This window comes from Notamacropus eugenii, chromosome 2 (genome assembly GCF_028372415.1).
Source record: "Notamacropus eugenii isolate mMacEug1 chromosome 2, mMacEug1.pri_v2, whole genome shotgun sequence".
Classification (NCBI taxonomy): domain Eukaryota; kingdom Metazoa; phylum Chordata; class Mammalia; order Diprotodontia; family Macropodidae; genus Notamacropus; species Notamacropus eugenii.
Genome location: NC_092873.1, coordinates 385,267,820 through 385,295,472, shown reverse-complemented (window position 1 = coordinate 385,295,472; position 27,653 = coordinate 385,267,820). Strand labels below are relative to the sequence as shown.

Genomic DNA, 27,653 nt, shown 5'->3' with positions numbered 1-27,653 from the left:
CTCTTTCACTGGAAGAGGTCTTCAAGCAAAGGTTGGTTGGATGACTAGGTATGTTACAAATGGAATTTTTTCAAGTATGTGCTGGACTAGGTGGAAACTGAGGTCCTTTTTCTCCCTGAAAGTTCTTACATTTTTGTGGGATTGGGAGGCTGTATTTTTGGGTTTGATTTATGCCCTTTCCACTATGTCCAAATTTTGCTAAGACTTCTCTTTTCAGGGTTTGTTACTTGCTTTGTAAAATGAGACAAAAGAACAGTGAAGACACTAGGGTTCAACAAACTTACACAAAGTGATAAAAGCTCAAGATAAGGGAAATTAAAGTTAGGAAATGGGCCTCTTTGTACATGATGCAGAATAGTTATGATCATTATTCCAAAGTTGCAGAACTCAGGAACTATCACTAGAACCACTATTTTTTGGGTGTCAAGAAATTCAGTCTTCTCAGAATATCCCTAAGCCTTTCTTTCAAAGTATGCTCAGCCTCTGTAAGAGAATCCCATTAAGTGTAGTTTCAGTTAAGATGTTAGACAGAATGACTAGTTACATAGGCTGAGCCTTACAGTATGTCTGCATCCTGGATCCAGAGTCTGGTCCTCAGATTTGTTGGTTTAGAAACCAAATTTTATCAGGCTTTGGGAACTAACTTGTTCTAACCAAGCTCATGGTATCCATAAATCAGAATACCATTTACTAATTTATAACAGGAGGGAGACAACTGTCCAAATCTCCCAAACCCCCCTTATTAACTTACAGTGGTGATTTTTCTAAAGGATAAAAGTCCACCTGGGAGTCCAAATTATAGGAAGCACATAACTGGGGAAAAGGGAAAGCAAGATGTGTTTAAAAGATACTTCTATCAATTCTTTGACATCAGCTTAATGAATTGCACATTTCCATTCCTGGCATATTTATGTATAACTAGTTGGTACCCTGGATTAAAATCAGCATCTTATTACCTACTTGGTGCTAAAGACAAAATAGTACATGCCTTTTCACAGAATTTCATGGTTGGAAGGTCCTTGAGGATGGGATGGTGGGACATCTACACTAACCCTGTACCAGAACTCTGCAGTATACCAGGTAAGTCATCATCCAGCCTTTGCTTGAAGAGGGAAACAGCTTGGTACAGTGAAAAGAGCACTGCCAAAGAAACTTGGGTTCAAATCCCATTTCCAAGGTTTACTACCTCTGCAACTTTGGGCAAGTCATTTAAACCATTTCAGTTTCCTCGTGTAAAATAGAAAGGGAGTTGGACTAGATGGCTGAAGTCCTTTCCAGCTCTAGAGCTATGATCTTATGACCTTTAGAGAGAGAGAATGCACTACTTCCCTGGGGCAGTCCGTTCACTTTGGATAATTTGAATAAAATAATAATTCACTCTTTGTTAATAGGTTCCCCTCCAAATGCTACTGCAATACGTATGTGCTACACACACCACTTTTCTGCTATAACAATATCTTGGTCCAACTAATTCCATCACGGTTTATCTTAATTACGTTAATTTTGCTTCTCCAGATACTGGTATCTAAATCTCAAAACGTATACGTTTACAAGTCACCTAAAATAGAGAGTAACCCAGTAGTCTTACAGATGGCAAGTCTTATCTTTTTATATTTATCTATTTATATCCTCTTATTAGATTTGACTTGCATTTCTGACTGTCCAGTGAGGTGTATGTATACCTTGTTTCACTGGCCCAAACACACTCGATACCTGCGTTTTCCATTTCGACCCCAGCACCCCTATTCTCCTTCCCATCACCCGGCTCGGCCTCATCAATGGCATCCAGCCCACCACTCTGCCATGACCCCAGGAACCTGAAAGCACGACTGGCCCTCCTGAGGCCACAACTCAGCGGATGGACTTTCGGGAGTCCTGCCACACTTCGCTCCACCTCCTAAGCTTTTCCCACCCACCCACCCCTAGACCCACTCCCAAACAAACAATCAAACACACGTGGGAACGGCCGATCTCAGAGGAAGGCTGGATTCTTCGTTCGGAGGGGCTCGGTGCCCAAGGCCGGAAGAAACGCGTCTTCCCCGGGCGCAGGGCCGCCGAAACCGCGGCTGGCGGGCGGAGGACCGGGCAGCCGCGGGGCTCGAGAGGCGGAGGCAGCACGTCCCGGCCCAAGCTGCCCGCCTCGGCGTCCTGGCCCCGTGCCTCGCAGCAGGCAGACGCCGCCTGGGTGCAGACCTGGTGCTCGGCCAGGCCCCCAGATGCGGAGATTATTTTTGTCGGAGCCAGTGACGGTCCGGTACAAGTTTGGTTTTCCGCCTCAGCCACCGCCTCGGGGCTTTCTGGAGCCCCAACACGCACGCGCTTGACCTCAGGTCTTCCGTTAGCCGCCAGACTCACCCCGCCCAGCGCGACTGCAGAGAAGGGTTGGGGGACGGGATCTCGCGCCCTACCCACTCTCCAGGTCTCCTCTGGCGCCTCGTCGCAAACGAGGCCGGAAAGCGCGGCGGCGCAGGCGCAAGCGCAGAGAGTGGCGGCGGCGGCGGCGGCGGCGGCGGCAGCGGCGTCGGTGGCGTCGGTGGCGGCGGCTGGCCAGTGTAAGATGGCGGCGGCAGCGGTGGCAGCGGACCAGGCGGCCCGGCCCGGAGCAGCCAGAGCAGCCGCTGGCAGGAGGATCCCCCGAAGCGGGGAGCAGGGCGCCGAGCCTCGCCGGCTCCCGGGCTTATAACCGCCCCAGCCGGACACCCTCTGACCTGCTCGGTCCGTGTCCCGCTGCGGCCCAGCCTGCCCCCCTCTCCCCGGGCCTGTCCCCCATTTTCCCCTGCGGCCGGTCCTCCTTGTCCCAAGACTGAACCAGTACCCCCTGTGGGACCCAGTTCCCCCCCCTTCCTCGGCCTGCCCCCGCTTCAGTCCTCCCCGGCCAGCTGCCTTCTCTCCCTGGTCGACACCTTCATTTGGGTGACCTTAATTCCCTCTCCCTGGGAACTTGGTTCGACCCTCGCCGGTGCCTGGGTGCTTCCGCGCAGCCCTGAAACGTCCAGGCCCCGATGCTGCCTCTCGCAGCAGGGCAGGGGTCAGGGCAGCCCCGGGGTTCTGGGCGTCATTTCTTCCCTGCTTCTCGTATCTCAGGGCCCCCTGTCACCTCACCCCCAGAACGGTCCTGTTTGGACCCCGTTAGGCGGAAAGCATCTGGTGGCCTGAATTTCTGACTCCTATGCTGTGTTGCTGGAGTCTTCGCGTAAACAAACTGGCTCTGGCGTTTATCAGCATTCTCTAGGTGACTTCCTCCCTGCGCTGAGGCTTCTTGTTATTTGCGGCTTTCTTTGGGTTCCGTGCTTATTGTTGAAAGGATTCTAATTTTCCTTTTTTTAAAAAAATGAATTTCATGTTCCATTATGGAACTGGTTTCAGACCTGTGGCTGGCCTGGTTCCGTTTTTTTTTCTGCACCCCTGTGTACTTTTTAGATGTTCAGTAGTCACATAAGATAAATATTTCACTTCTGGCTTTAAATAGTTCAGAATGAGCCAGAACAATATGCTACAAAAAGGGGTATTTGTATGTTCCAATGTTCCTTAGGAATGACATTTTTGCCATTTAAATTGTAACTTTTCTCAGTCCTTCAGTGAATCTACAGAGCTATTTTCTCAGGAGTCCAGCCAGGCCTTACTTCAGCCATAAAGTGGGAAGGTGAGTAGGAGTTGTAATCCATTTTTAAATTTCTGGGCTCAGGATGTAAATGATTCTATCAGGCTCTGACTTTATGTTCAGTTGCTGACCACCGTGCTCATAAACATCCTATCAGACCTTCCCTAAAACATAGGGTGGTGTTCCTGTTTTTTGATCCAACTCTAGTCATTATATTTAATTAACCAGAATTCCTTCTACAGATGTAATTGGCTGTGGGAGTCTTTATTTTCTGTCCTAAACTGTGCTATATTGCTTTTGAACAGCTTTTGTGCCAAAAGTGAATATACCTTTCTTGTGTTGATGCATGACTTCCTTCATTTGTTTGGTGTCTGCCCTGCATTTTACATTGTTAATACATTGGGATTCAGTTTGCCTTTGAACTGGTTCTGCCACTGAGTCAAGTTAAATCTCTTCCCTTTTTGTGGTCTTGAATTTACCTCCCTCTAAAACCAGAAGGGAAGAACACAGCAGCCTGCCCCTCTCAAAGCTAGGGAGAAATAAGCGAATGTCTGTCTGATGCCTAAGTTCTTTGTAAATATAGATAAAGTGTTATCTTACTTTGAGTCATTATGATTATTATTCTTTCATTAAAGGCCTCTTCCATTTCTTAATCCTGGCATGGAGGTGACTGGGTTCTGAAAGTTATAGGACTTTAGAGCTCAAACTCTGACAGATCCTATCAAGCAAGAAAACCATTGACTAAAAGCCTGATGATGACCTATTGTCTGAGAACTAGGCTAATCAAAAGTTTTGAGAAGCTTATTACCAAAAGTTTGACTTCCTGAGTTTTTTCATCATAATAACTCATGAAGCCATCTGCTTCCTGCATCAGTGATGATAAAACCTGATAAAACCGCAGATCTTGGAGGATTATTACTTAGAGCGCTAGCATTTTGGGGGAACCAAAGTATTTCTGGGTAATAGTTTAAGTAGATTTTATATATAGATATGTAGATATATAGATGTAGATATATAGATATAGATACATATAGATGTAGATAATATAGATAATAGATTAAAAACAAAAAGATCTTCATGGTTAGTCTGGGGAATTTTTTGATGACTATAGGGATCATGCTATGTATCCATCAGAACAGTCCATATTGGTGAGTGTGGTAGGTGAAAGGAGAGGTAGAAAAATTAAAATCTTTCATTTTCTTTGGTGCTTTTCATGGTACTTTGCATTTAAATGTTAAATGATGTCAGTGAGGTTTCTATATGTACCTTTTAACTTTCCTGGAAATAGAGGGTGATGTGTGACCTATCCAGACTTTGTGAGCTTTATGGTAGTGAATTTGGACAGCAAAACTGGTAGATCTCAAAAGTGTATTTGTATTTGTAGTAGGGGAAGGAGTGGTTTGTGAGTTTTGTATCTCCTAGAGCAGGGGTTTCTTAAACCATTTTTGTGTTATGGATCCCTTTGGCAAACTGGTGAAGCCTATTTACCTTTTATCATAATGATGTTTTTGAATGCATAAAATAAAACTCAAGATTACAAAAGAAACCAATTATACTGAAATAAAGTTATCAAAATTCTGAAAAAGCAAGTTCATGGACCTTGAGTTAAAAACCCTTGTCCCAGAGTGTCAGATTGGGAAATACCTAGGGTTGTTCCTCTCTGAGCATGACAGTGATAGCCAGTGAGCCCTTTAATCTGCCCCCTTTATGTGTCATTCCAGTAGATCTAAGTAAATTATTCATCAGATAATACTTTTGCTTTCCATCAAAGGTAGAAGTTTTCTTCTGAAGTAGTGTTGTGTTTTTTCTGTAGTTAGTTCTCACCAATCTGTTTTGTGAGTTATGCATGATCACCCAGGACCTCTAACTTATGTGATTCAATAGGGGTCCTTTGTGGCCTTGGGCAAATCACTTAACCCCTTGGAGCCTCAGTTTTCTCATCTGCAAAATGATAGTATTGACTAGTTGGCTTGTAAGGGTACTTCCTTCTCTTAAAAAGTAAGATCCTAAGTCTGTAATTTAACTATTAAACTCTAAGGGTCAGGCTGACATTAAATAGTGAATATGTGAGTACTTCTGTCTGACTGCATATCAGAGCTAAATATAAGTGATATTTGAATTGTTAATTGTTTTGGTCTTCTCCCCTGTATTCATACATATGATCAAAAGTTTACTATATTGTAGTTTCCTCTCTCCTTTTCTCCTAATGCTCCTAAATAGTACTTTCTTCTCTTCCGTAATGGAGAAAGCTTTTTTTAAAAAAAAATACAATCCTGATAACAGGTTACGTCTTCCAGAACTAGGTCACGAAATGATCTCATTTCTTTTAGAAGTAAACAGGGGACAGGAGGCCAGGAGTTCTGAGTTTACGGCTTCATCTTCAGAGAACTAGACTGGGCTATCAAGTAGGAGGACAGCACAAGGAAAAGCAGGTTTTCCTGTCCCTTTTCTTGCCTGACCATAGCTCAGGAGAGTAGACAATGGTATTGGAGAAAACTGGGGAAATTGATAGGATCTGGGATGAAAGCTGTTTGTTTCACTCAAGCCACAGTGCAGGATAATAGCTTTCAATAGCCTGGGTTTAATTTCTGTACTAAAAGGTGAAGACACCCATACCAGACAAAAATGACAGTTTTTTTCCTTGATAGATACTTGGATACATTGAGACCTAAAAGAAAGCATTTCTTCTGCCTCTCATGAAAACAGGAAAGCACTCCTGGATGCTGCTTTGGATGTTGGGACATCAAAAACACTTTTTGAAACATGCTCTAAAAATCCAACTTGTAGAAGTAGCCTATTTTTCATGGTTTGACTTGCACAAACCCAAGATTTGCTGTTTCATACTCCTGAAGTACCTTATTAACTCTGTTTCTTGGGACATGTGAATATATTATCACTAGATTGTTTCTTCTGTCCAAATTAATGATTCTAATTAGGGTGTATGAGAAATGCCCTGATAACTATCACCCAGAAGGATTGATTCAGTCCTACTATTGAAGAACTGTGGTGTAGTACATTGGCTCTTATGTGACTCTTAAAGCTGCTCCGTACTTCTCTTTGAATAAGTTTGTACTTTGTGTTTGTGTTGACTCGTGTCATTAGCTTACAAATATTATTGAACCCATCTCCATTTCCACCCTCTTGGTGGCAAATACACTTCAGTCCTTTTGTCCTACACCTTATCTTCTCTTGTTCAGGTTGTCTCTGATTTTCAAGATATGTTAAAACTTTGTACCTGGAATAGTGTGCTAATGAGAAAAGGATATAGAAATCTCTCAGGGCTTAGGACACATTTTCTATAAGGGCTTTTTGAAGACAATTAGATATTTCTGTTAATTTATTATTTTGTCAGTGTGGATGTACTCTTCACTGTAATTCTTCTATAAATTTAGTAGATAGTCTTTAAGATTACCACAGCCAAAAAAATTTATCACACTGTGGCCAACCTAGTGATGAATCTCTCTGACTTTAACTGCATTGATCCTTGTAACAATCAATTAAACAAAAAACAGTTATCATGCCACGCACTGTGCTAAACCCTAAGTACACAAAAAGAGCCGAAAGACAATCCTTGCCCTCAAGGAGCTCACAATCTAACTGGGGAGACCACAAGCAAACAAATATGCACAAACAAGCTTTATACAGAACAAAAATGAAGTAATTAAAAGAAGGAAGGCACTAGAATTAAGTAGGGTTGGGAAAGGCTTCCTATAAATGATAGGATTAGATCTGCAGTTTATTATTCAAATCTTTCCAGCTTGGTAGGACCTGCCAGAGTGAAACACCGTTGCAGCATAGCCTTTCAGAATCCATGGTCACCTTTATTTCATGAGAAAGCATCAGGCTTAATGGAGGATTAACTAATGTAATATTTTAAAAAAATAAGAATGTGTATACCAGTATAGATCATATTGGTGTAAAGTCACAGTGATGACAGTTTAAAAAATTCATATGTAGATTCAATCAGCATCACAGATGTTAGAGCTGGAAGGAACCTTAGAAATGACCTAATGAAATCCCCTTATTTTTCAGATGAAGAAACTGAGGTCCACAGAAGTGGTCATAGCCAGGATTCAAACCCATTTCTTAAGATTCCAAGTACATCTTTCTTCCCACTATGCTGACAATTCTTCAGAAAATATCTTAAGAGCTTTCCCACCCTGGGTGTAGTAGAAGGAGCCCTAGACTTGGATTCAGAAGACCTAGTTCCCACGTCTGTCACTTAATTGTGTGACCTTGGTCAAAACCCTTTGACTTCTTTGAATCTGCTTTCTATGTGAATAATAAGGCCTACTGGGTTGTAAGAATATCAAATAGGAATATGTTATGTCTGTAAAGTGTCATGGAATTAAAACCTTTGTTACTGGAAAGGAACAGAGAAGTTTGACTTTACTTCCAAAGCTATTTGGTATAATATTAATGTTATACAGTTTAGGTCCTTAGGTCCTTGACGTATTGACTGTGGTGGTAGAGTCCACTCTCATTTATTTGCAGCAATTTTACAGATTATCCTTGTTAAGCTGGGGCCTCATCCCTACTCAAACTTCAGCCAGGTAGGACCTAGGCAACAAAGATACTCAGCCCCAGCCATGGAGAGGAATGGTTTTGTGTCTATATACAATCACATTTCAGTGGGCTTTTTTATATAGACCTCATAGATCAATAGGTTTTTTTAGAGAGACCCTTTAGTGTTATTTTAAATCTGTCCTTCACAAACATGGTTATTTAGTTGATTTACCTTAGTATTGATCTGGCTTAGGATACTTTGCTTTCCTATTATAGTCACACTGAAAAGCCCTCTCCTGGTAACTGATTCAGGTTTTCTCTTAAGTGGGGGTAAGCAAACACTTACCAGACTTTTTAGGAGTAGTGTTGACTCTTAGGAGAGTGGTAAAGTAATTTGAAGATGGACAAGTATAGAGTTTTAAGCAGTCTTTGTAGATGAGAGAATTACATGTATAACATGTTTCAGATTCTTTAAAATTTCAACTTGAAAAGTAATACCATGGGGTTTTATTGGCATAGGGATTTTATTGGCATAGGGAACTCCTTGGTAAGAAAACTCCTACTAATTTAGGTCCACACGTTATCTGCAACTTGGGACATTGAGAATGACTTTCCTAGGATCATACATGTCAAAGGCAACACTTGAACATAGGTTTTCCTGGCTTTGAGACCAGTTCTCTATCCACACTGCTTTTTGCTGCTATCACAATGAAGGAGTACAGCATTAGATGGCTGGTGTCATAGAGGAGTTTTTTAACTCCAATTTTAGAGCCAAAAAGTAACAAAGGTGTCATTAGTTTAGGTAGGTAGCTCTGCTTTTGTTTCAGCCTGAATTACCATTGTCCTTCTTTCCTATCATTTCTCTTATTTCCTTATTCTTCTTTACTTAGCCAGAAAGTTTCATTGGGCCCAGCCTTTGCCAATAGTTTTGATTGCTTTAGCTCCCAACCTCCTGCTTGCTGTTTTTCAGTGTTTTGTGACCCTTACTCAAGCATTAGACCTTGTTTTCTAACATGACAAAGGTAGGAGTGACTTTTCTGAGTGTCCTTGGTTTTCATCTCCTTGGTTGTTTTCTCATGGGTTCTACCTTTGAATGGAGTCAGGGCTTTCACTCTTCATTGTTCCTGGACTACTGTTTCTTTGACTGAGAGATATTTGGAAAATTATTGAAAAAAATTATTGCAACCAGCTGTGTGCATAGAAACTAGAGTCTATCACTTCTTTAACTTCTTAGAGTTCCTTGATAGAAACAACTTGGAGAACTTAGAAGTTATTCAGTCTAGAATCCTTTATATTGATGGGAGGGAACCTGAGCATCATTGTTTTTAAAAGAGTTTGTAGGCCTTCTCACAGGGGCTCCCTCTGCTCCTAGGGTTACAATGTAGCCTGGCATTCCCTCTGGTACACTGTAGTAAGTTTAAGGAACAATAAGCTGTAACCACTTAGGAAGAAGATTTTTGAAAGAAGAGCTGGTGATTTGAACAGAGAGAGGAGGTCCTACTTAGAGGAAGGAAGAAATAAGTCCCTGGCTTGTGGCTTGGCTGAGGGACTGAGAAGAAAACAAAGATTAGCCCTTCTCCTCTTCCCCCTCCCCAGTTTGATTTGACTGTATGATTGGCACTGAATGTGTTTCTTGTAAGCAAATTAGTAATAGACTCCATTTGTTATTTCATTCTCTAACTCATTTTGGATTAGTACTAGTTGTAATAACTCCTTTCTTTACCTCCTATTTCAAAAAAGTTTAAGATTATCCATGAAAATCTCAGCAAAACTTTCTGGAGATTTTAAGGACAGTTTTGAATATGGCATTAGGATTTTCTTAGGCTTTGCCTATGTTTAGTGTTGAGTGTAATGCTTGGAGGACTAAGCATTGGAGTAGTGCAGCCTAATGTAGGCAACCTAGTATGATATCACTAGATAGAAATCTAGAAATAGGCCCATATGGTAAAATAAATAAATTGAAAGAGCTGTCTTTTTTTTTCCCTTTAGAACATATATAATTTATGTGAAGTCTGGAAGAATAAATTCAAGACCCCAAACAGCCTAAGGTAGGGGTGGGAGTGGGAATGGTGGAGGAAACCTACCGTGAAATTCTTTTAAGTCTCGATGTAGTTTGAATTTTTTTATTTAAAAAAAAATATTTGTCAAAGAATTGTGAACCAGCCATTCTAAAAAGAATGATGTATTTAATGTTTATAGTCAAATTCTGCTTTCTTTTTCTTTAGAGGAAAAAAGGCCCCATCCAGACCTAATGCCTGTGATACAGTTTCTTGGGGAAATAACCTGTGGGTATCCACTTCGGCCACTGGGGGGTGGTAAAAGCCTATCTTTTGAATTGAATCTGAAGTCACATAGTTGATGTACTATTGTGGTATTTTTATGGTAGAATAGTCTGCTTAGTTCCCCTAATTCCTTAACGGCTCTTTTTTTCTTTCTACTCTAGTAGATGTTAGGTATAGGTTTCCTTCTCTCTCTAGAGCTCTCAGTATGAGTTGAAACTTTAGACTACTGTTCTGAACTGAGGAGCCACTTCTCTCAATAGAAAATTTTAAAATAACATTTGAGTCACCTTATCAGAATTGCTGTATAAAGCTTTTATCTTATTTAGTAACTGTTTACTGTTTAGCCTTAGAAGTTGTGATTTTGATTATGATATAGAAAGCAAAAGGAGGAGAAGAGTAGATTTTAAATGAATCAGTTCTGCTACAAAGCAAAAGTTAGGGCTGCAGGAAAAGGGAGGACTGGTTGATTCCAGATGGAATGTGGAGTCTATGACAAAAAAGTGGATTTGGACCTTGAATGCAGATCAGCCACAAACAGCTGTTCAGCCTTCAACAGTATAATATTTCTACCTTTCCAGAAGTATCCAGATCCTGGATGACTTGCACATTCCTATCTTATTAATAATTGAAGTCTCCTCTTCTCTCACCCTTTGATTTTTAGAGCAAATTATAAAGTTTTCTATCATTTACATTCTTTGTAAATCACCAGGTAATCCAGAATGGAGGAGTGTTGGGCAAGGCTGAACTAGGGAATACTGAGAAAATTGCTGATCATAGAGATTGGACTGATTTACCGAGTATATGCATCAGGGGTAGGGGATCAGGGTTGGGAATTGAGTTATCTTAATGTTGACATCAAGGGCAACATTAATTTCTTAATATTTGTATCTGTTGAAACTAAGGGAAAGACTATTAGGCCATTTAGTGTGGATCTTAGATCTGAAATTCAATTCAACAGACATTTGGTGTTTTTTTTTTTCTTTTTAACATTTTTTTTAACTTTTCAAAAAGAGTCTCCTGTCACCCAGGCTGGAAGTTGAGTGGTCATTTATGGGCCTGATCCCAATACCTATCTGCCTGGACTTTTGGACTTATTCTCTTTTTCTAATCTGGGCCAGTTTGCCCTTGAAGCAACAGCCTGAAGGGCAGCCTAGTTGTCTTCCAGGACTAGGGACTCATCACATTGGTGCTGGGCTTAGTTGTTCTTCATTTCAGAACTTCTGAGTTCAAGTAATCCACCAGCCTCAGCCTCTCTGATAGCAAGGATTACAACTTTGTACCACCACTTCTGGCAGTTCAACAAATATTCTAAAGAAATTAGACAGTGAGCAGATAAGAATAAAAATGGAAAATTCATAACATTCTTTCTGTGCTACTTCACTCAAGTAAGTATTTTGGATATCATTCATCATCACTGACAATAAGGAATGAATAGCTGGGGGATATTGAGACTTACTAGGGCTTCTGATTGGACTGAGTGGGGAGGCTTCCATTGAAATAGAAATTCTCTGAGCTTCTTCATCCTAGATGTGGAGACCTAGCTTCTGACTTTTTTGATCATTGTAACATGCAGGTTACCTTGGTCACTTCCCATTAATCTCTTTGGTCTTGTTAGTTGTAAGTTTTCAGTTGTTGAATTTTACCTGACCCTACCTTAACATGATTTCTTGTACAGATCTCTCTTGTTGCTATCAGTGCAAGAAAGTAGTCTATGTGTTTTTGATGAGAGATGGCTCTGCTCACAAGAATCTTCTTACCCTGTACTTTGTTTTATACCTATCCTTGGATTTAGTTAATGTTTTGTCATGTTAGTTAATGTTTGAAAACTCTGATCTATTAGGACATGTGATGTCAGGGTCACTGGCAGTCTTAAAATAGATATTAAAATGGCCTCTGATTTTCTTTTCCCCCTAACAGTTTACTAGTTAATTTTCAATTTGGTGGGGGTTATTTTTAGAACATACGCAGCAGAGTTAATCTTATTAAACTTCCCAGTTACCTGGAGCATTGAGCTCAGGCGCTCATCCAAAAACCGGTATGGTTGGCATTAGTTGGTATTAATGTGGAAGATGTTCAAGGTGAACCTGAATTTTGCTGGGAATGGGATAAAAGTTTCAGGAGGGAACAGTGGATTTGGGCAAGTGTGATTTTTAGCTGGAAATTAGAACCTAGGATTGTGTTGCATGGTAGTTTCTCTGTAAACGTTCTGAGGCACAAATACAGCATATTGGCCTGCTTCCAATTCAAGCAATTAGTCTCCCTCTGAACCCTACTGCCTTAGTTGTTAGTTGGTTTTAGGTTTCTTCTTTGTTTTGAAAGGCCTAGTGGAAAGTGCAGTAGAATCATAAGCTCTGAATTCCATGCCTGTTTCCACCAACTGCTAGCATATGACCTTAGTTTAACCTTTTTGGATCAGTTTTGTCTTCTCCCTAGTGGGAATGTAGTACTTCATACTCTTCCATAAAATGGAGATGTAATACTCCATATGATTTGCTACATACTGTTGCTACAAATGTCAAAGGAGATAATGGATACAAAGTGCTTTGTAAATGCTAATGCACTATGTAAATAAACATACTATCATTTCCTGCCTGAAATTTGTATTTCTTTGTGCCTGAGTTATAACTACCTAGTCCAAAGATAAAGTTTGTATTTTTATTGTCTTTCTGTAACACTACTTTTTTCTCTAGGGTTTTGATCCCAGAAGGAAATTGAGATCCTGCTGAAAGGCTCAAGTTTACACATTTCCTGGTGGAACTTGTACTTGAAATTGGGGCTTTTAATGCCTAATCTGCTGCTAATTCTGCCATGCTCTAGTGCCTAAAATCAACTGCTGAAGACTACATAATCAATTCTTCCCACTTTCGATGGTCTTGACCTTTAGGTGTTCCCAGACAGAAAGGTTTTGTTTTCAGATTATCCAACCATTCATTGTATTGTCTCTTTGCTCTCCTCTTTCTCCCCAATTTTGCTTTCAGCAATTAATTCTATCAATATTTTTTATCAAGGATCTCTTATAAGGACCTGAACTGATTTGCTGGAAACAAATCTAGTTTTATAAGCACTTAAACAATATTTGTCATTGGGTATGAAATTGGACTTGTGTCACTGCCTTGCCATCTAAGCCAGAATGACCCTAGTGGAATAGTAACGAGAACTGGGGAAACAATGAATCACAGAAATTCAGAGTTTAGTTGCTATCTAGTCCAAAGTATACCTTGTATACAATGTATATCTAGTTGCTATCTAGTCCAATGTATGCCTAGTTTACAGTGTATATTTAGTTGCTATCTAGTCCAATGTATACCTTAGAAAAAATCCCTTCTTCTGATTAAACTATTCATGCCTTTGCACAAAGACCTCCAGTTAGGGGATCCTACTACTAAAACAGGCTACTCTGCTTTTGGAAAGTACAAGGGTTAGAAAGTTTTTCATTGTGCTAAACCTAAACTTGCCTTTAGCTACTACACATTGCTTATGATTCTGTCCTTTGGAGCTAGGCAGAACAAGTCTAATCTTTCCACCACATGACAGCCCTTATTATACTTAAAGACAATTATGGGTTGAATTGAGGTATCAGCAGAACTTTCAGACTACCACTTGTCCTTTCTTACTCTAGGCTATTCTCTACATAGCCACCAAAGTGATTTTCCTTCAGTGTATGTCTTACTGTGTCATTTTATGGCTCATTAAATTCCAGTGACTTTCTCTTGCCTCTAGAAAAAATATAACTTCTTCTGTTTACTCATTTATACCTTTTCATAACTTGGCACTAACTTATCTTTCTAGCCTCCTATATTATACCACTTTGTACACACTACAGTCCAGCTAAATGGGCCTTCTTGCTCTTACATTCTATCTCCTATCTCTGTCTGTGCCTTTGCCCTGGCTTTTCTTTTGTGCCTGAAATGTACTCTCACTTTATAAAATCCTTTATTTCTTTTAAGACACAGTCAGGTGCCACTTTCTGTATAAAACTTTTCCTGATTTTCCTTCAGCAACTAGTGTACTCCCTCCTCAAACTATCTTATATTTATTTTGTATATGTTCTGTATATACTTAAAGATGTCAGGCAGGATGGTATAGATAGAGAAGAGGTTGGCCTCAACACCTAGTTGAAGACCTGGTTCAAATTCTGCCTCTGATTCACCCTAACTGTGTGACCCTGAGCAAGTCCCTGAACCTCTCAGTGTTCTAGCAACTTTCAAGATTATAAATTGGACAACCTACATTGGTAGAGGAACTTTGCTGGGAGCTCCCTATATCAATGAAATCTCCTTAGTCCCTCTTCTTGTCTCCCCTGATAGGATGTATACTTGAGGTCAGAGACTGTCTCATTTTAATCTTTATATCTCCAGTGTCTTAAGGGCCTGGTACATCATAGGTGCTTACAGAATGCTTCTAGAGTAGTTGAAATGTCCTGGAGGCAAGTGGAGATATAGGTCAGGGTTAAATATTTAGTATTCATCTGTCTAGAGGAGATAGTTAAAATATTGGAAGTTAATGAGATTTCCTAGGATTAGAGTACAGAAAAGAGAAGATTAAGAATCTTGGGGAATGCCAAGGTTAGGGGTTAAGGGGTTAGGAAGAGGTTGACCTAATAGTGGGGAAAAAATAGGGAGTTAGCTAGAGTACCAGCAAAGTGTCTTGGGAGTCAAGAGAAATGAGAGTTCAGGATAGGGTGGTAAATCATATTAAATGCTGCAGGAGGGTCAAGGAGTACATTATAAGAAGCCATTGGATTTGACAGGCAGTCATAAGTAATGTGTATATCAGTTATCAACATTCTTTACTTTTAATTGATCTGCCAATATTGAATCTACACAATTTTTCTGTGTGAACAAGAAGGATCCAAAATTCAGTCCTCTCAGAGGTGCTAAGTGGGAGCTGACCTTAGGGCTTCATTTGTTTCTTCTCAGAGATTGTAGTGGGTTGGTATGATATAGAAATATAGGAACCTAGGCATAATTCTGATTAATAGGTTGGAGATTTAGAGGATATTTCTGCTTAGGTATGAGTTCAACTTAGATAACCTTTTAGGTCACTTCCAACTCCAGGCCTATTTGATTTTTGACAAGGAAACTGATAAGGATTGTAGAATTTGAGTTTAATTGCCAGCTTTGCTTTCAGTTCACTGTGTCAGCTTAGGCAAACATCTTTCTGTTTCATAGCTCAGTTTTGCCTCTTTCAAAATGGGGTATTTACTTACTACTTTTTTTGGAGTATTTTATCTGATGAAAGTAGGGGGGAAGTATGCTATACGGGGAAAAGATGCTGTACAACTTTAGACAGGACTCTTGGGGTGGGAGGAGGCACATGTAGTGTCAAGGATGGTTTAAAAAAAATACAGGCATGGAAGGGAAGGGAAGATATCAGACCACATTGGAAAATACTCTCCTGTTTTCTGTGCATGGTATTTTTCCTTCTATGCCTCTAGAAATCTGCTTTCTTTTAACATTGCTTTAATAGCAGACTTTAGATATCCTTCCTTCAAACTCAACATCAGTCTTGTCATTGAATATCTTTTCTCTCCCTAACAATAAGTAATCTTTGGGCAGCTGTCTCTTGGAGAACACTTTGGGAAGCTACTTAGAAGAATGGGGGTGGGGGTGAGGGTAAAGATGGGGCTGCTTCTAGGATGATTGTGATGGGAATGAAAGGGCTGTTGAAAGATCACAGGCCACTGTGCCTGGGGACAGGGACCAGGGTCATAATCACACTTTGTTTTTCTCCAGTGCCTTTTGTCCAAGGCACTGAAAGGGCTTTTTTACAATTCTGTTCTGAACATGTAGTATTCTCTGCTTTTTATGGGTCTTTCAGGAGGTGGGAGGCCCAGAAAAGGAGAGGATTATGCCTAGAGTTGCATTGATATAAAAGAAAAAAAAATCCAGGTATTTTTTACCCTTAGGTAGACCAAGATTGGGGATTGTTGTTTTGATAAAAGTTTATAGCTGCTGTCATACAGAATGGGCTAAGGAAAAAGGGATTAGAGGAGAGAGTTTATAGAAATATTGACCTTTGTTATTCAAAAAATTACTTTTTCTTTCTTTGCTTTCTGTTTCATTACTTTTACTAGACCCCAGAGATATGGCTATCGTTTCACACTCCTGATTAGTCAGGAGCCCTGAGGTTCTAATTCCAACTCTGATCTTCCTCTTATCTAGGTCTCCATCACTTATCAACTAATAACTTAATGCTTGTAATGGACTAGGAACTAGCCATTTGAGTAGAATACAAAGATCCAGTTTTCTACCTAGAAGAACCTGCATTACTTCATGTATAAAATGAGTTTCCAAGTCTAACTTGACTCTCATGTGAACATGAGCATTTTACCAAGAATTGTGGTTATATTTGACTAGTTTTTATAACAAATGATTCTTAGAGTCTAGAGGTAAATGTAGAAGCCAGCATTTTTCATTAACTTAGAGCTCTCTGTTGGCACTACCTGTCATTTGCTATTTGTCCACCATTCCAGATTCTATTTCAGTTTTCTTTTCCCTTATTTCGAAGACGAGCAGTTACTCAGTGAGCAAGGCAAAGAAATGGTGGTTAGCCCCACCAGAGGTCTGTCCTTTTTTCTGGATCTAGACCAAAAAAGCCTAGGTTGTATATTTTGTCTGAGAATCCTGGTTAAGTACTCCAAAAAAAAATTTTTTTCCAAGTATGACAAAGATTGTTCCTTCTTGATTCTCTTCTATCCTCCCTAGGGTTGGTTGTTTCCTAATTGTTGCATTTTCTTCTCCTAAGTCTAGGCTGGCTACAACAAATACAACTCACGATGTCTGGTAAAGGGAGCAGCACAGATGGCAAAACAGACCTTGCGAATGGTAAGGTGCCAAGGAAGAAGGAAAACATTCTTTGCTATCACTGGGGCTTTGTGGACAGTTATTGGAAGAATTTAAATTCACCCTGGAGGTGTCTTACTTTTCTTGAATAGCAGAGTGCAGATCATTTTTCCTTAAAGTGGGCTGATTTCAAGTTGTTTTGAATACAGGAAACATCTTTCAAGAACTTTACTTTCTATTTACTCTTCACTTCTTATCTGAGTATCTCAGAAATGTTGAGGACATAAAAACTCCTCTTTAAGAGGCCAAAGGACTTATTTCTGGAGTCCTGAAAAGTTCTGGGAGCATATGAGAGAATAGAACAGGTAAACTTAGATGATGAAGTTAAACAAGTAATAGAACATTCCTTTGATGGTGGGAATGAGGGAATCTTTGTTTGGAGGTTGGAGATTACTAGTGACACTGGGGAATTCTTTTTCATCCCAGAGTACAAACCACCCAGTGAGATTAAATGGAGATGAAGTTACAAACCTAGGCAGTGGAAACAAGATTTCTTTTTTCAAAGTCAATGCCACCAGTTTGTAAAGCACTGGGCACCAGGCAAAGTTGAAAACAGAACACCATAGAATTCTAATACCTGTGGCACTGCTTAAGTCCATACTCTGCAGATGATCAGAATAGACCCTTGCTAACAAGTTTGTGGGTAGCTGCCTGCCAGTAAACTTGTCTAGAGAAAGTTTCTTTAAATGGAAAAAAAGAAATGCTAGCATGTCTCACACCATACAGTCGAAGTATACTGGCCAAATTTCAGTTTCTTTGCTTTGTATAAAGGGAATAAAGTATAAGCAAAAGAAAGGTGGCTGTGGCTGACTTTGGTTCTACTTCTTGTTCCTTTGAGCCATTTTAAATACAGTTAAACTGTATTTAACTTCTGTAAGGGAAGATGAGGTGAGATTTTCTGACTAGTTGAGTATTGTGAGGCTTGAGGTTGCAGAGAAATTTGAAGCTGTAGTACATTATGGCAGTGGATTAATGTTGAATTGTTATGATTACTGAGGACCTCAGCTAGGAGATGCTGGGACTCCAACAGAATTCAGATTTGTGTCTGAATTTTCATTAATTATTACAGTGACATGGTGTGAAAGGTTTTGCCATTTTATTTGGCCTTCTATGTCTTTAAAACTGTTAGGATATTCTTGTCCACTTACACCATTGCCCTGTTTACCATTGAAAGGAACTGAATTGTTAACTACAGAGCACACTGGGGCGTAGTAATTTTTTATTTTCACTCTACTCTCTGGTCCAAATCCCTTAAGACATTATTAGTAACACCAGGTTCAAGTTCTTGGTCCAGATTAGGAGGCTGTTCTGAAAAACTTTGCCATTATTGGCAACTTTTGGTTGAGGTTACATGATTCTTGGAGCAAGACTCACAACCAAGTGAAAATAGGCTATGAATCTGTACACGAAGCTCTCTTTGTGCCTTCAGAGATGAATTTAAGCCCATTCCTATCCTCATCTGTCTTTCTTTTTCTCTGTTTTCTTCCCATCTGGGCCTTAGGTTAGGAGCTGTAGAAATACTGATATTTTGTATACTATCCAAGTACTTGATTGGAATAAGATGGGATCATGCAGTATCTATTTCCCAGAAATTTGATCTGTTAATGTGACCCAGTTATTTCGTCATTCCCAGCATGGCAGTCTCAAAGTATATTGAACTTAGAGAAATGCAAGTACTAACAGAATGAAAGAATGCATACTTTTATCCACTCATCTTTATTGCTTGCTCCTGTGTTATGCCCATGTTAGTCAGATTACTTATTAGATTTTCTTTCAGTGGTAAATAAGGGGGATGGTGGAAGTAGATAAGAAATGTTTTAACAAGATGAATATGGTGGTGATTTCCTCACCTAGGAGCTAGTACAACTCCCTATCTGGCAGTCAGGAGACTTCAATTGATCTGTTATCTTCCATTACCCAAGAGGAATGGTTAAACTAGCTTGCCAAAGAGATCTGCTTTAACATATTTAAGATTACGTATGAGAATATTTTTTATTGTCTTTGTTAGCAAGTTGCCAGGTATAGCTAATCAATACCCATGCAGTAGGGCCCTGAGGAGATGTGCCAAGTACTTCTCAGGATTCTTGGCCAGCCATTTTTACCCCCGTCTCTGTCAGAGTGCTTATGATGTGGGCCCATCTGTGTGGCATAAGGGAGAGGGTTGGTTCAGAATTGGCATATCTGAGCTCAAGTGTGGCTTCTGTCCCTTGCTCTCTTGAGCCTTCCACTTAACCTGTCAGCCCAAGTAGTCATGATGAAATTCACACCATCCTCACAGGTTTGAAGTCTTTCTTTAAGAAATTGCTGTTCTTAAGCTCATGGGATGAGAGTGCCAAACTAGGTTCCTGAGCCCATTGTTAGAATTTCCTGAACTGAAACTGTGGCCCCTGTTGATTCCTTACAAGATATCTTTTCTACTCCTCCCTCTCCTACATAGGAAGCTTATCAAGCAGTCCTGAGGAAATGTCTGGGACAGAAGAGGGGAGAGAAACATCCTCAGGCATCGAGGTGGAGGCTTCAGACCTAAGCCTGAGCCTAACTGGGGATGATGCGGGGGGGCCCAACCGCACCAGCACAGAAAGCCGAGGCACAGACACAGAGAGCTCAGGTGAAGACAAGGACTCTGATAGCATGGAGGACACTGGCCACTACTCCATTAATGATGAAAACCGGGTCCATGATCGCTCAGAGGAGGAGGAAGAGGAGGAAGAAGAAGAGGAGGAAGAAGAGCAGCCCCGGCGCCGGGTTCAGCGCAAACGGGCCAATCGTGAGCAGGACTCATCAGATGATGAACGAGCCCTTGAGGACTGGGTGGCCTCAGAGACATCAGCTCTGCCCCGGCCCCGCTGGCAGGCCCTTCCAGCCCTGAGAGAGAGGGAGCTGGGCTCAAGTGCTCGTTTTGTGTATGAAGCTTGTGGAGCGCGAGTCTTTGTGCAGCGCTTCCGCCTGCAGCATGGGCTAGAGGGCCACACTGGTTGTGTCAATACCCTGCACTTTAACCAGCGTGGCACCTGGCTGGCCAGTGGCAGCGATGACCTCAAGGTGGTGGTGTGGGATTGGGTTCGAAGGCGACCTGTATTGGATTTTGAGAGTGGCCACAAAAGTAATGTCTTCCAGGTAAGTCAGGAACATTATGATACTGGCATCAGAGAAGAAAGTAGTATGTAATTAATTGTCCAGGTCAGTTGAAAATTAAAGCCAGAGTTTTTACTTACTATCTTCCTGTCCGTAGTGGGGTTTACAATTAGGCTTTCCCAGGTCCTGCATCTGACTCTGGTAAGATGAAGATGGTTCTAATATAGCAAAAGTCTTGGAATTCCCATGTTCCAGCTACAGAGTGACCTTGTGAGGAAACTCTCCTCCCTTTACCCTGTATCTGGTAATAATGGGAGACCTCATATATAGAGTGCCTGGAATTTATAATGAACGTATTAGATATACATAGATCATGAGGATAATTTACCCGCTATCTCCAAAATACATAAGTGGTATTACTGTCCCTAAGCATTATCTTTCTTGTCTAACCACTCCCCTACCAGGTATTTTCTCCTTGGAAATTTGTTTGATTTATTTCTAGAATCAAGAAAAGGATTTAGGTTTTCTCTCTTTCCCTACTGTATTTCTTAGTTCTCTTACACCCTATTTTCTTCTTTATTCCTACCATGAACCTGTTCCTCAATTTACTTAAGCACTTTTATCATTATATAATAATCCAGCACTCTGGAACAGGTGACTTATTCACTTTTTAATCTATAAGGGAAGCCACCACCTCTTCTCATCTTCCTTTGCCTTTATTCTTCTAAACTGTAAAAAGAAGTAATTTTGTAATAGCCAGAAGTATGAGGAGGAGAACTTAGCTCTCATTCACAAAGTACATACAGTTAGATACAGTTCATTCACCTACTGAATAAAGAGAGCCTACTAGGGTCATTGTTATGACTTGCCCCACCCTAATAAATCTTGTTTGATTTTTTTTTTGTTCCTTTTCCTATCCTACATGACCCAGGCCAAGTTCCTTCCCAACAGTGGTGACTCAACTCTTGCCATGTGTGCCCGTGATGGGCAGGTGCGGGTAGCAGAGCTGTCTGCCACACAGTGCTGCAAGAACACCAAGCGTGTTGCCCAGCACAAGGGAGCCTCCCATAAGGTAACCTTCCAACTCTCCACAGTCTTGCCTTAATGATAATTTCATCCTTCAGAAGTTGGAGGAAATGATGAGAAATTCTATTTTAAAGCTGATCCTTCCCAACAAGGAAGAACTAGTTGCTGAAATAGAAATGATGGAAACTTTGGGGAAAAGTGACTGTTAGTGTTTGAATTTGTGATAGGAAAAGAAAGCTAAGAATATTCTGACATGCATTTTAGATTTTTGGTGAGCAAATTTCAAAGGGTTAAGAGGAAAGAAAGGCAGGATTCCATGAACTAAAATTCTGCAGTCAGCCCAGGAGAGATGAGAAACTCTCAAGAATAACAGAGACACAAAGAGAAATAATTCTTAGGAGGAGAAAAATGGGTAATTGTTTAAAGATGCTGCTATGGATTCAAAAGGAATTCACTAGCCAATTTATATTTTTGGAAGCCATTTGCAGAGGATGGAAACAAGGATAAGTGAAAGATTGAAAGATGAACCCAGAGACATAGTAGGGTGGTCATGTAAGAACAAAGTCAAAGGGGCTAAATACTTTTCTCGTGAGGAAAAGAAGGGATAGCAAAAAGGTTTAAAAACTATTGGGGGAAAATAGGAGGATTAAAGAAAGGAATCAAAACAAGGACAAATTGTTTTGATTTTTAAACATGGAAAAGAATAGCATATTTAAGCTATATACACTACTGAGCTTGACTTTGATTCCTGGCAGAATTCTAATATGTGTTATTACACTTTAATAATATAAAAGGAGAGTTAGTGAGCATCTTGGGAAAAAAAAGATGATCATAGAGAGCCAGCGTGGCTTCACCAAGAATAGGTCATCCCAAAATAGCATCTCATTTCCTTTTTACACAGGGTTGCTAGCCTGATATATTGGGGCAATACTATAAATATAATTTGCCTAGATTTTAGTAAAACATTTAGCAAAAGTCTTATGCTTGTGTTTTAGAAAAGATGGAGAGAGTTAGTTAGATGATAGTATAATTAGGTTGATTCAAGATTGGTTGAGTGTCTGATACCCAAGGGAAGTCATTAATGGTTCTGTGTCACTTTGGAAAGAGGTATTCAGTAGAGTGCTACAGGAAACCTTGGTTGTATGCTGTCTAACATTTTTATCAAAGACTTGGCTAAAGGGATAGATGGCATATTTTTCAGGACACAAAGCTGAGAGAGATAGCTAACACAAGACTTAAAAGATTTTGAAGAGCTAGAATATTGAACTTATTCAAGTAAGATTAAGTAATATTGAGGTAAATTACAATCTTACACTTAAGTTAAAAAAATTGACTTTACAAGAATAATATTGGGAAGTAATTCAGTTCATCTGAAAAAGACTGAGCCTATTGGTAGACTGAAAGCTAATATGAGCAAACAGCATGAAGTGGAATTCCAAAAAGTTCCTTCATTCTTAGGTTCATTTAAGAGAGGTATACCTTCTAGGCATTAAGGAGGTTAGAGTCCCTTCTTACTCTCCCCTGATCAGACACCATTTAGGTTTCAGTGTCATGGATACCTTTGGCAGTTGGTGAAACCTATGGACCCTTTCTCAGAATAATGATTTTAAATGCATGAAATAAAATACATAAGATTACAGTAGAAATCAATTATATTAAAATAGTTATGATTTTTTTTAAAAGCAAAAACAAAAAACTAAGGTTTACAGACCCTCAGCTTTAAGAATCTCTGATTCCAGAGTATTTTGTTTGGATATGAGTGTTCAGGGGAAAGACATCCAAGATACTAAAGGAACACATGTGGATTGGTTGAAAGAAATGGGAAAGTTTAACCTTGAGAAGAAAAGCCTTAGAGGTATATGATAATTATTTTCAAGTATATGGAGGGCTGTCTGAGTAGGAATACATGACTACCAAAAGGTCCCTTCCAACTTTGAAATTCTGCGACCCTCCCTTGACTCTTAGTAACTCAGTTATGTCCCTTTCCCATGTCTGTTTCCCTTTTGCCTTACAAAGCAAAACTGAATACCAGCTTATTCTCCATCAGCCCTAAGTTTTATAAGGCAAGAGGAAAGAATGAGGGAATGACTATTATTTTCATGGAAAGAAGAGATCTTCAAGAGCAGAGGGTTGTGTCTGTGTATCATATGAATAATTATGCTTGTCCCCCATGCTTAACTGTATCTCCGAGGTCTTCCACACTTTCCATTCTCCTCAGTTCTTCAGAACATCTTCATAGCAATGTGGTTTAAGTAGCTGAATGATCATATATGAGAGTTCCACTTCTGTTCACAGGTTACAAGTAGCGCTGTTTTCAGGAGCCATATTTAAAGCAGGAAATACAGACCAGGCAGTCATGGCAAGATCATATTAATGGCTACAAGCCATCACACCCCAGGATGAGCACAATAATTTTTTCAGCCATCAAAATTAGGAACTTTCCGATTTTTCTCACCAAAATTTTAAGTAGGTGATTATAGATCCAGAGAGATCTTTTGGGGGATTACTTCTGTAACATCTGGCTATGATAGATTAGAAAGTAGGAGAAATGCCTATTATCTATCTTCGTTCCTGACTGCCTGAGCTTTGTAAGATGAAGAGAGTAGATCTCAGCCTTTCTTCCCTCTCTTTCTGTGCTCCTACCCTTACTCCTTTTGAGTTGTTGAACTGAGTGCATTTGAGAAAGGTTCATGGGCGCCAATGTTGATTTCCTTAATTCTCTCACCATTCGTATTCCTATATTCCTCTAGATCAAGTAAGCCACCTTCTCTCTGTATACCAACAACCAGCCATCTGACACAATGGGAGGGAGAACAGGCTTAAATTATCTCTTTAGTAAATAGATATTTCTTGTTTTGTGCTGTTCATTCTAGCCTAGAGAGAGGAGAATGGACTACATTAACCTCTGACTATGATCTTTATGTACACATCACCCTTCTTTTGCCTTCTCTAGTTGGCCCTGGAGCCAGACTCCCCTTGTACTTTTCTATCTGCTGGTGAAGATGCGGTTGTCTTCACCATTGACCTCCGACAAGACCGCCCAGCATCGTAAGTATCCCTGGCCATTCTCATTGTCTGAGAACAGTGGTGCTGTCGAGAGTTCTCTGTTGAACTTGAATTTGCATTCAAAAAGTACTAGATGCCAACAATAGGTGGGATTCTTCTCTGCTGATTATATAATCTGTAGTTTCTTCTTTTAATTTTTTCTTTTTTATTATGTTCTCCTTAATCCCCTACTTGTTTTGTTGTTGTTTTTCTTCTTAGCCAGAGATAAGGAGTTTTGAAACATCTTTTAGTCTACTTTGTTTATAGAAAGGGAGAAGGAGGAGATGGCTTCTCTTGAGATTACTTTATCTATGGATTTCAATTCCTTGATGCTCTTGTAGTCTTCATTCATTTAGGTGCCAGCCACTTTATGTACTAGAAATATGTAACCTGCTGTGCCCTCTAGGAGTTTACAAAAATGTAAAGAAAGGGTAAACAAATAGTTCAATAATAAACTTGAAACAAATATAGTATAATATTATAAAAAAGCACAGCTCATTTTTTAATGTAAATTTGGATTTAAATCAAGTCTCATCCTAACGTGTTTGCCTTTAGTAAAAGACTGATATATCTATCTTTTAAAAGGAGTATTAGTTTTGTTTAGATATGAACATTATCAAGGAATTCTATTGTATGTACACTGTACATTAAAATAATGGGGTCAGAAGATAAGAGGGGATTTCTAGAGTTTAGGTAATACAGTGCTTCCAAGAGTATTCTCCTACCTTTCAGGCTGAGAAGTGAAGCAGGTGGGATTTCACGAGCAGCCTAAATGATAAAAGGGAAGCAAATGTATTGGGATTTTTAATGAGGGAAGTTCATTTTAGAGATTTGATATAGCTTGGTAGAGGGCTGAAGACAGCCAGATGAGGGGCTTTAACAAATATACCACAGGGGAAAAGAAGGGTTAGAATATAGAAAATAGTGTGAATTTCATTACCTCTGATAGAAAGCTTTTAAATTGGGCAAGGGTCTTGGTTTTGATTCGTAGGATAGCAGCAAATCACTGTAGGGCCATAAGAAATGGTAGAGACTGTCAGAGAAATCTTTAACAAAAATGATTTTGGCAGTATTGAAGATTATAGAATGAAATGCTTAAGGCATAAAACCTAGTTAAGAGATCACCCTGGACATATTAAATCCAGTGACAGAAGGGATAGAGATTAAAGGATGACTAATTATAGGAAATATTATAAAAGAAGAACAAAATTTGGAAGTAGGCTGGATATGAGGTGTGAAATGTAATGATGTATTAGAACTTGGATTTAGAGAAACTTTTAGGGTTAGATTGATTTTATAAATGAGAAAACTGAAGCATCGAAAATCAGTCAGCAAGTATTTATTAATGTTCCAGGCCCTCTGCTAAGCAGCAAGGGTAAAAAGAAAGATAAAAAGCCGTCTCCTTGAAGGAACTTAAAATCTAATGGGGGAGATGATATGCAAATAACTATATATAAACAAGATGGATATATACAAGATAAAGGAGAGATAATCAAGAGAGGAATTGCTAAAGGTTAAGATTTTAGCTGGCACTTGAAGGAAGTTAAGAAGGCCAGAAGATGGAGATAAGAAAAGAGAATTCCAGGCATGGGGAGACAGACAGCAAAAATGCTCACTCAGGAGATGATGGTGTGTCTTGTTCGAAGAACAGCCAAGAGACCAATGTTACTCAGTATAAATTAAGGTTAAATGACTTGCCCATTGTCACTTAGCAAGGATAAGAGCTGAAGTCTTCTGATTCCCATTTCCAGGGTTTTTTCCCCTTCTGCACTATCCTTTGATCTCTAGAATGCTTTTACTATTCTATGGGGTAATCAAACCAGATTGTACTGTACTCCATAGGTAGGGAATACTCATTATACTAAAGAGGACTACCTTGAGATTCCTTGTTGTTTGAAGGGTTGAAGAAGTAGGTATTGTCTACTGTTATGGGAAAGCTGGGTGTGAAGAAGAGTTACAGAGGGAAGATGAACAGCTTTATTTTGACCTTGTTTAGTTAGGCTGGTAGTACATAAGTTAAAGACAGTTTTATGTGGGTTTGGCACAAGGGGAAAAGGTAAAGAATTTATTTGCTTGTGGAAGATGCTTGAATCCCTGGTAGTCAGTGTGATTATCAAGGACTCTTAAGAGATAAAGAGGTTAGATTGTGTTATCTGTGAGAGGAGGGATTCCTAAAACTAAAGGAATGTAGTTTGGTATGGATTGCCCATAAAAGAACCTTGTGGGTTTTTGCCCTCTCTCTGCCTGGACCATATTCTTGACTTAGTGATTTTAAAATAATCATGCTGAATTTACTTCTAGTCATGCTTATGGGTCATTCCACTTACTCCCATGTAATAATAATGTAACATATTTATGTAATGCTTTTAAGTTTACAGAGTGTTGCAGAAACACTTAGGTATTTAAATGTATTCATTTACAACATCCCTTACTAGACATATTACTATCTCTACTTTACAGATAAGGAAACTGAGGCTCAGAAAGATTATGACTTGCCTATGATTATACAACTAGTAAGATTCCAACCCACTTGTTGACTCCCAAATCCACTTTGCTTTTCTCTGATGCCTAGATTAATAATTTTTAAAGTAGCTTCAGAGAACTCAAAGCATATATATATGCTTAGTGCACTTTTCTTCATATCGACCTTCGAGAGGAGAAGGAAGTGTTCTATTTGAATAGTGAAAAAACAGGCATAGATAGAGTGTGACTTTTTAGTGATACAGCATAGACTCTAATCTGTCTATCATTATTCTTCAATTTGCCATTCTTCTACCATGGTATAGTAGGCAACCTTCAGTCATTCTGGGTAGCCTGATCCATATTAACTGACAAAGAAGGAGCTCTGACACTAAGAAAAAATAGCAGTATTTGCCCCAAATGGCTATCTCCTATGAGTCCCAAACTAGTCAGGGCTGCCATTCTCTACAATGATATCTCTTTCTAACTCACTTAACAGAAAGAGATATAAAGGCTTTAGAATATAATCTCCTGGGTTGTGTTAGAAAATTTCCAGACTAGGTGGCTCTGACCATCCAGAGTGGATACTAAAATAGCTTCTTGGCAAAGAAACTAGTTGTCAAGGTTGTGTTAGATCTTTTAGTTTCCATGGCACCAGCAAAGAGTAAAGTTTAGGATTAAAAACAAAAACCAAAACCCTGCATTCTCTTCTGCAGTTACTTGATTTTTATGCCTTGCCTTTAAACTTTGACATTCTCTGGCAGGTTAGTAATATATCACCTTTTTGACTGCTGTAAAGGTATAAGTTCTGGG

The 27,653-nt window shown here is 39.7% G+C and overlaps 1 protein-coding gene across 16 annotated transcripts in view; it reads left to right on the top strand.

Moving 5' to 3' along the window:
- The first annotated feature begins 2,468 nt into the window (after positions 1 to 2,468).
- Positions 2,469 to 27,653, top strand: part of DCAF8 (DDB1 and CUL4 associated factor 8) — a 70,912-nt gene continuing 45,727 nt past the window's right edge. For 4 of the 16 annotated variants that reach the window (XM_072647401.1, XM_072647402.1, XM_072647403.1 and 1 more), the window contains exons 1-6: positions 2,748 to 3,643; positions 10,097 to 10,155; positions 17,137 to 17,216; positions 19,672 to 20,351; positions 21,241 to 21,381; positions 24,289 to 24,383. In XM_072647401.1, coding sequence (XP_072503502.1) covers positions 17,168 to 17,216; positions 19,672 to 20,351; positions 21,241 to 21,381; positions 24,289 to 24,383 — 965 coding nt within the window. In that variant the 5' untranslated portion in view covers positions 2,748 to 3,643; positions 10,097 to 10,155; positions 17,137 to 17,167. Of the gene's footprint in view, positions 3,644 to 10,096; positions 10,156 to 17,136; positions 17,217 to 19,671; positions 20,352 to 21,240; positions 21,382 to 24,288; positions 24,384 to 27,653 lie in introns of all 16 variants that reach the window. The other 12 variants (XM_072647399.1, XM_072647398.1, XM_072647390.1 and 9 more) reach the window with 12 other exon arrangements.